Here is a 9,999-nt window from a genome sequence, read left to right as displayed (position 1 = left end):
ATAAAGAAAGCTCACTTGTTTGAAAATAATAAGAAAGTTCTTTTAGTTTTCGTGGTTATTAATGAAATTGGAAATAGAACTTTTATCTACAAAACGTTTATTTTAAATTTGAATTTTAAAGTAATAAAAAATTTCATTTTAAAGGAATTAAAGGTAAGTAAACATTTATTTTAGTTAATCACTAACCAATTTTAGTTGTTTTTTTTAATAAAAATTTCAAAATATATATTTAATTCATAAGATATATGATAATATGATATGTACAGTAATTAAATTAATAATGATATAACAGAGAGTATGTAAATTATGTAAATTTGTGTTTAAAGTTCATTTTTCAATTGAAAATCTTTAGCTGGAATATGAGGATTAAGATTGCGCCAAAAATCAACTCTATCTTGATAAAGTTTTTTATCGAATTGGAAAACATTAGAGTCTTCTTCATTTTTATTGCCTATTTTGGCAAATAATACTGGATAATCTTTAGTGGGAGACCATTTGGGTAAATTACTATCGGTAGGAGTAGGATTACTACAAATAAGAAAAACGTTTAGTGTTTAAAAAGAAAAAAGTCTTTTTTGATAAAAACTCACCTAGTTTTAGCAAAATTAACCCATAACGAAAGCATAATTTCTCTTACTTTCAAATCATTTTTACTAGGGGTGGCACTCACGAATAATTCACGAGCTATAGGGAATAAATATTGTAATTCTTCAGCATGACAAGCGCCTAAAAAAAGAAACATATAATTTTTAATTATTTTTTATGAAAAAGAAAAAATAAAATTACCATAAAACATTTCCCGGCCACCTTTGAATAATTCCGAAAAACTAGCTGCTCCTTTGTGTTCAAATAAGTAAACATAGGTAGGTGCCACATTTTTGGGAGCTGCTTTATAACTCTTAAGACGTAAACGTATATACTCATCAATACCCGCTATAAACCAGCCATCCGATATTAACTGTTAGTTAAAAAGCAACATTAAATTAAATATGAATAAATGAACTTTCTGAAAACTTACATCTGTTATATTTTGATGATTATTACGATTATAATCATGTCCATTTCTAAAGTAGAAAGCTTCTAAATCTTCGGTTACTTTAGTTTGTTCCACCTGTGATAAATGATCGTAATTGAGAACTATTGGTAAAACATCATGAAAATTTTCTTTAAATTCATCCAATAAACCGGGAAGATTTAATAATGAGGCCGTTTTCAATAAACCCTCTTCAGAAGTGGCTCCTATCATTAGAGGTAAAGAAAAACCATGAGGTTGTGCTGCTTCTCTAGGGTAAACGGTGAGAAAAGCTTCTGGATGTTCAGGTTCCACTACGGGTGGGAAGGGTATCATAGGATCAAAATCCCATTCCTTTACAAGAACAGACATTATTAATATTAATCCTTATTATTTAATACAAACTTAAAATACTTACAAACAAATCATAAACGGTAGCCACTATATCATCTACCGGCTTTTCTCTTAAACATTCCAGCATCTTAGGCCAATCACCATCACTATTACAACCTACCAATTTAGCCATTTTCTTAGCTCTTTGAGCCGCCACACCTTTGTGAGCTGGCTGGGCCCAGGGATTGAAATATGTACCCGATTGGGCAATACCTTTGTGGAATAATCCTTTGGATTTTTGCGACAACATGTGATAGGTAACACTAGCACCCCCCGCACTTTCACCAAAGATTGTTACACTCTTTGGATTGCCACCAAAAGAAGCAATATTTTCTTGTATCCATTTTAAGACCTCCAATTGATCTTTCAAACCAAAGTTACCGGGACAATCTGTAGTTTCGGTACTTAAGAAACCCAAAGGACCCAAACGGAAGTTGGCTGATACTAAGACAATATCATGATTTAGCAGAAAATCGGGTCCATAGAAACTGCTTATACCAGAACCACATTCCCAGCCACCGCCATGGAACCAAACCATTACCGGCAAGGGTTCGTCGGTATTGGGTACCTTTTCGATGAAATGGATAGGAGACAAATTTATATAAATTCATTGTTGAATCTATAAAGAAATTATTACAATTACCTCTGGTGTATAAACATTTATATACAAACAATCTTCGCTGCCTTCAATTTCCATATCACGTCTAAAGGGATCACGTTGTCTACATTTTGGTGAATCTTCTATAACTTGTATCTCACCTTCCCAGGGTCCATACGGTACAGGTGACTGGAAAATTATAAAGAAATATATTATTACCAATATCAAAAGTTTAAAGCAGTAGTAACATTTTGATTGAATAAAAAAATCGGAAAAATCGTTTATACCAGAGATGAAAAATTCTGTCACTAATAGACAGAGACTTGTCTATAGGAGTCTGACAGTATTAGAGTCTCCTATATAGGCTAGTCTATTGACTAGTCTAAAAGCTAGTCCATAAAATAGCCTGCAGTCTAGTATATACAATTATACATAGAATGGCCGATACACTAGTTTATAGACGAGTCCATAGACAAGACTAGAAAACATTATACAGAATAGTACATAGACTTGTCTTTAAACTACTTTATTGGCTTTTATATAGATACGACTATTCTATAGAGCGTCCTTTATGTCAGTTTATAGAATAATCCAGAGACTGGTCCACAGAGACTAGTCTATAGAAGTCTGACAATATTACAGACTTCTATATAGGCTAGTCTATTGACTAGTTCAAAGGATAGTCTAATGACTAGTCTAAAGGCAAGTCCATAAAATGTTCTACAGGCTAGTCTATAGAATTATACATAGGATGGCCGATATACTAGTTTATAGACGAGTCCAAGTCTAAAGAACATTATACATAATAGTACATAGACTTGTCTTTAAATTACTTTATTGGCTTTTATATAGATAGGACCATTCAATAGGCCGTCCTTTATACCAGTCTACAGAATAGTTTATAGAATAGTCCAGATACTGGTCCACAAACTTGTTTGTAAATTAGTCAATTGTAAAGTCTCCAGACTAGTATCTAGACCATAGTTTACAGTTCAGAGTCCATAGGCTAGTCTATAAACACTTCTAATAGAAAAGTACACATACAAGTCCACAGAAATAGTCTATAGGCTGGTCCATAGACTAGTCAATAGACTTGCCCATACACTAGTCTATGGGATAGTCCATAGAATATTCCATAGACTAGTTTTTAATTAGTTCATAGCCTTGTCCATAGACTGGACTCTAGATTCGCCTTGTTAAAGATCTCTAGAAAATTCGTTTAAGATTAGAGCTTTGTCAGAGTTGTGAACTCCTAGAGAGCAGTTTCAACCGATATTTTTTTATATTTTACAAGAACAGCAAAAGAACTATTCAAGGGTCTTGTTTTAAACAAGTAGGAAAGTATAGTCGGGCATGGCCGACCATATAATACACCATGAGTATATTTTTAAATTTTTTATTTTTTATAAAGAAACTTGAATGTTTCCATAATTCCAAAATATTTAGGCAATTTATTGATAAAAAAACTAAAATTTCTAAATGAGGCTTTATATAGGTCAAATATGGGTCGATCCTCGGTAAATTTGGGAAAAGAATATATTTTCAAATCGGGAGGTACGGTTGTATGGGGGCTAGGTGAAATAATGGACCGATTTCAACCATTTTCAATAGGCTTCGTCCCTGTTCCAAAATCCAAATTTCATCAAATTATCTTGAAAATTGCGGCCTGTACCTTGCGCACAATGTTTACATGGACAGCCAGTCTGCCAGCCGGACAGACGGACGAACCATTTTCAATAGGCTTCGTCCCTGTTCCAAAATCCAAATTTCATCAAATTATCTTGAAAATTGCGGCCTGTACCTTACGCACAATGTTTACATGGACAGCCAGTCTGCCAGCCGGACAGACGGACGGACATGTCTTAATCGACTCAAAAAATGATTCTAAATCGATCGGTATACTTTAAGGTGGGTATTGGACCAATATTTTTGTATGTTACAAACATCAGCACAAACGAGTAATACCCTCTCCACTATAGTGGTGTAGGGTATAAAAAGTTTTCTTTTACATGTTTCAAAAGTCACATCCCCCAATATTCATAAATGCTTAATAAACTTATTGATGGTTTATTGTAGGAATTTTGTATGGAAAATGTGCGTAATAAACCTAAAATAAGAAATTAATATCTTTATCAATTTCTTTTAGAAATTGACGCAGAGTTAAAGTTTTATAGTTTTCAAATTTAATCCCGGTTTTAAATTATTTGGATCTAGATTAATGCCTATTATGAACTTTAAAATCTACATTTATTAAAATCCCAAAAACTTGTTTTCAATTTTTAGGCCACGGAGTTTTGGTTGATTTTGTTTACATTTTTTTCAAAATTTTTAACAACAAAAAAGTTTTATATTTATTAAAAAATAACAGCTTTACTTAAAAAAACAAATTTTATGCAAATTTATTCATTTAGTTAATTTCTTACTCTACTAAAATATTTCTATATAATTTAAAAATTATATATATTTTCCATTCGATTTGCTTATTAATTTTACGACATAGTAGTAGAGTTTTCGTTAAACTTAACCACTTACAATACCTATTTATTAATTCCCACGTAGTAGTTGTAAATTGATTTTGTAATAGTTATTGTGTAGTATTTGCGGTAATTACCCTTTTTTGTTGCTAAAAATACAAAGAAATTGCTATAAAACGTGATGCTCTGTTTTGTTTTTGAAAATTTATTATTTTGTTTTGTAGGTGAAAAATTTTCCGCGAAATTTTATACTTTTTCAATAATATATTAAAAAGAAATAGGAGAAAAAAGTATAGGGCAATACCCGTAATGGAATTATATATAAAATATGTATTTGTTTTAGAAAAGTACATATATGTTATTTCCTATAATTGTTTTTAACAAGAAATTAGAATGAATTAAAAGAAACTTTATTTACGCTGTTTAATTAAGTAAAATAGTGTAATTATTTATTCGAATATTTAAGATGAACGACAGTCAAACCCGTTTATAATGAACTTCGGGGAATAGTCAAAATTGTTTATAGGTTTTGAACTTGTAATTGAAAGAGTTTAAAGAACTTCAATCTGTTTAAATGTATCAGTATCAGAATCGGTTTAGAATTTCGGAGTAGATTATGTAAACATTGTGCTGATTGGAATCGGTCTATTATTTCACTTAGAGCCATAGCTGTTAAAAGTTTTAAATATCTTTAGAAAAATATTTAAAACTTAGTTTTGTATAAGTCTTAATATAACTGCCGATTTTTGTTATAAAGGAGCCTCATTTGATAATCAGAAAAGACCCCTTCGGATAATTACTTCAACGCCATTAAACACTAGTATCTCACTATCTGAATAACCAATTTTAATGTGAACGTAACTCAAATTTCTAAATATAATTTTTTTTTGCCGACAAATTGTTAAAAGATTTCAGAATTAAAGTAAAAAACAATGTTTGTGTTTTATTATTAAAAATAATCCACATTATTATATGATTGACCTTGCCCGACTATGTCCAGATCATTTTTTAGAACCACATGTAGGAATAGCTCGCAAATCAGGTCCCTTCAAACAATTTCGAATAAATTTCAGAACCTTTTTTAATGAGATATTGTACAAAGATCAAGATTTTAAATTGCTGATAGCTAACTGAGGTGATCATTTTCTGATCATAAATGATACTTTCGTCGAGAGCAAATGGTAATCTACCCGCAACTCTTCTAATCAATTCCGTCTTATTTTTTGAATAAGTTGACCTTGCCCGACTATATATTCCTACAAAGAAACTATTTATATTAGGAATACCTCTCAAATCAGGTGCCTTTCGAATAATTTCGAATAGATTGCAGAATGTTTTTTTGGACATATTGTACAGAGATCAAGATTTTAAATGTCTGATAGGCACTCATTTTCTGATCATTAATAATACATTCGTCGGGAGCAAAAGGTAACCTACATGCGTCTCTTCTAAAAAATCATTTATGAGCCAGCCCCACTTCTGATAAATTCCGACTTATTTTTAAAACTTTTTAAGAGTAATTGTTGATCTTGCCCGACTATATCTTCTTACAAAGAAACTATTTTTACATTAGGAATACCTCGCAAATCGGGTCCGTTTCGAACAATTTCGAATAAATTGCAGAAAGTTTTTTCTTTAACATATTTTACAGGGATAAAGATTTTCAATTGCTGAGAACTGAATGAAGCGTACATTTTCTGGTCATAAATGATATATTCGTCGGAAGCAAATGATAGCCTTCCCGCGACTCTTCTAAATAAAGTCCTTTACGAGTCACACTTCTAAGCAGTTCCGACTCATCTTTTAATCTTTTTAGGTGTAATTATACCCTACACCACTATAGTGGGGAGGGTATTATACGTTTGTGCTGATGTTTGTAACATACAAAAATATTGGTCCAATACCCACCTTAAAGTATACCGATCGATTCAGAATCATTTTTTGAGTCGATTAAGACATGTCCGTCCGTCTGTCCGGCTGGCTGGCTGTCCATGTAAACCTTGTGCGCAAGGTACAGGCCGCAATTTTCAAGATAATTTGATGAAATTTGGACCAAGCATGTTTTTTGGCACAAGGACGAAGCCTATTGAAAATGGTTGAAATCGGTCCATTATTTCACCTAGCCCCCATACAACCGTACCTCCCGATTTGAACTTTTTATGCTATAATTACGTCAAATATTCTGCTATCTCTCTAAAAATTGGCACAAATAAGTTTTATATAAGTATAAATGATACTGCAGATTTTCGTAAGGATCGGCCTATATTTGACCCTAGCCCCCATACAAACCCCCCTTCAAAAAATGACTTAAACGTCTAAAATTGACTTGTAACCATTTGTATCGCAATGAAACTCAACAAAACTAACTGTTATTTAGAAATATATCCTTTTCCCAAATTTACCGAGGATCGGCCCATATTTGACCTATATAAAGCCTCATTTAGAAATTTTAGTTTTTTATCAATTTTGGAATTATGGTAATATTCAACAGTTTCTTTACAAAAAATAAAAATTTTATAAAAGTAAAAATTGTAAAAATATACTCATGGTGTAGGGTATCATATGGTCGGCCATGCCCGACTTTACTTTCCTACTTGTTGTTATTGTTATTATACATAGGAACTACTTGCAATATGATCAAGAAATAATTTTTAAAATTATCATATTTCAAACAAAAGGAAGATCAATTTATGATTATGATTGCTTAATTGTTATTGTTTTTCGTTCAAATAAAATTTTAAAACATATATTGGAATCATTTTCGAATCATTTTTTAACATGTAACTTATAAATCACTTTTAGATCATCAGAAAAAGTAAAAAATACTTTGTTTACTAATTTATCATACAACAATCTTCCAAATGCTAGTTGGGTTCAGGCAAATATACATTTTTTTAGCACAAGTTCAAACGATTGTAACATTCATGTATTTAACTAATTAAATTATTAATTGTAAATATTATTGTTTATTTCTATTTGTTTAGTTAAAACACGCATTAAGCACTTCACAGCAATTATTAGTCTTGTAATTGCAGTAGTAAACAAGCAAGAGCTCATTAGTTTCTTTTTGGATTGTAATTAAAATACAATAAAAATATGAATATCAGCATTGAACACTTGTCATAGTTTCTAATTTTAACAATTAAATATTTTTTTAAAATTTTGTTTACAAATCACGCTTAAAAAAATTTTAGCAAACTCATGTTTTATAAAAATCAAAATCTTTAAACATTCCAACACACACCTTAAAACGTAATTCTCCCACAGGTGGTTTAGCATAAGGTATTCCCATAAATGCTCTCATATGACGACCCAAATGGGTCAACAAATGACGGCCCACCAAAACGCCACCATGTGGTAATTTAACTTTTAAATTAGGTGAAGTGCGCGCCTCACAGGTCTTTAAAGTAATTTGTAAACTCAAACCGATCGTTATGGTGAATATCAAAATAAATTTAAATAAAATAAACGTTAAACGCGTATACCGATCCGTTCGTTTATTTGACGACATCTTGTGTGAACGTATTAAGAACTCAGACTGAGGTTTTTAGTTGGATGTTGTCGTCGTTTATTAACTTTTTCGAAAAATCTTGGTTAAAAGCCTGATTGTTATATTTTTGCGTTGTTGTTAGTTTTGTTGCGTTTACATTGTGACTCAAGTTGTAGTATTATTTTGTTTTTAGAATTATCTTTGTGTGTATGTGTGTAAGGTGTATAATTTTAAATTTTGTTTTAATATACATAATAAAAAATTAATAAATTAACGAATTTGTTTATTGTAAAACTAGGCATTTGTTTTTTTAACAAAAAAAAGAGATTAAGTTTTAAAATTAATTAAACTAGTTTTAGCTGTTAGTTATTGAGTAAATTTAAATTTTGTATTAATATTCAAAATCATAGACTTAATACCGTTAGAAAATTATTTTATTATTTAAATGTTGCTAATTATTTTTATTAACCTAGTGGCACTGGCATTCAATTTAGTTTAATTATGATTCCAAATTCATAAAAATATAATTGTGAAAGTATGATTTTTTTTTAATAATGTTATAATTAAAATTAGTACATACTAAATAAGATAGAATAACACTCCAGGAAAAACTAAAATTGAAAAGCTAATAGGACCACTTTTCACAATTTACTCAAGAGTATTTTTGCAAAAAGGTAATATTAGAGTCAAGTCTTACTACGCTCGCTTACAAAGTAAGTCATTGGGCAATGTTAGTCCGCTGTCTTATTGAATACTCCACTCCAGAGTAATTGTGGAATTAAAAGGCATTGTATGAAGCCTAATTGTAGTATTCGAAAGAGATCGAAATGTGTAACAAAATCCTTTAACATTCCTATCGAATCACTACGGATGTATATTGTATGATTGGAACAGGAATAAATATATTAGAATGTAACTAACTAACTAACTAACTTCTCCATTTGGAATAATCTCAACTTGGAATTGAAAATCTCAATGTCAACTTGCATTTTCTTAATATTCTTCATTATAACCTACACCACTTTAGTGGGGAGGGTATATTGGGTTTGTGCAGATGTTTGTAACGCACAGTAATATTGGTCCCATACCCACCTGAACGTATGCAAATCGGCCCAGAATCATTATACCCTACACCACTTTAGTGGGAAGGGTATATTGGGTTTGTGCTGATGTTTGTAACATACAAAAATATTCGTCCTATAACCACCTTAAAGTATACCAATCGGCTTAGAATCATTTTCTGAGTCGATTGAGCTATGTCCGTCCGTCAGGCTGTCCATGTAAACCTTGTGCGCAAGGTACAGGTCGCAATTTTCAAGATAATTGGATGAAATTTGGCACACACTCTTCCCAAGGACGAAGCCTATTGAAAATGGTTAAAGTCAGTCCATTATTTCGACTAGCCCCCATACAACCGTACCCCCCAAATAGGGCCTTTTGGCTTATAATTAATTTAAATGATCTATTATGTTAACAAAAGTCGACAAAACTTATTTTTATAGAACTTTAAATGACACTACCGATTTTTGTAATGATCGGGCTTTATTTGACCCTATCCCCCATACAAACTCCCCTTCAGAAAATGACTTAAAGGTCAAAATTCACTTACAAACTCTAATAACACTTTTAAATTCTACATAAATAAAATTGAAGAAGACTTAACTCCCCCTACCAACATTTTTAAGGATAGGGCCATATTTTGCCCTACTCCCATTTGAGTCCTCTTAAAAAATTTCTTTTTTTGCCAAAAAAAAGTAAAAATATTCCGAAATAAAGTTAAAAAAACAAACCAAATGCTTTATTTTTTTAAATAATCCCCATTTTTAACATACATACTGACTGGTGTAGGGTATCATATGGTCGGCTACGCCCGACTATACATTCATACTTGTTTTCTTAGTCGATTTAGCTATGTCCGTCCGTCCATGTAAACAATTTCGCAATTTTGAAGATAATTAAATGAAATTTGGTACATGATTTTCTATCGTCCCAGGGACGAACCCCATTGAAAAGGGTTAAGATCGGTACACAA

General features: G+C 31.3%; 1 protein-coding gene across 1 annotated transcript; it reads right to left on the bottom strand.

Moving 5' to 3' along the window:
• Positions 1 to 241: 241 nt before the first annotated feature.
• Positions 242 to 8,014, bottom strand: LOC111685488 (venom carboxylesterase-6). The gene is made up of 7 exons (XM_023447748.2): positions 7,722 to 8,014; positions 2,049 to 2,192; positions 1,431 to 1,973; positions 1,019 to 1,366; positions 787 to 958; positions 591 to 726; positions 242 to 528 (listed from the first exon to the last, which is right to left on the bottom strand). The coding sequence occupies exons 1-7, from the start codon at positions 7,986 to 7,988 to the stop codon at positions 321 to 323; spliced, it is 1,818 nt and encodes a 605-aa protein (XP_023303516.2). The 5' UTR covers positions 7,989 to 8,014; the 3' UTR covers positions 242 to 320.
• Positions 8,015 to 9,999: the final 1,985 nt, after the last annotated feature.

Source organism: Lucilia cuprina, chromosome 3 (genome assembly GCF_022045245.1).
Source record: "Lucilia cuprina isolate Lc7/37 chromosome 3, ASM2204524v1, whole genome shotgun sequence".
Classification (NCBI taxonomy): Eukaryota; Metazoa; Arthropoda; class Insecta; order Diptera; family Calliphoridae; genus Lucilia; species Lucilia cuprina.
The sequence above is the reverse complement of the archived record's forward strand: the minus strand, read 5'-3'. Positions and strand labels throughout refer to the sequence as shown.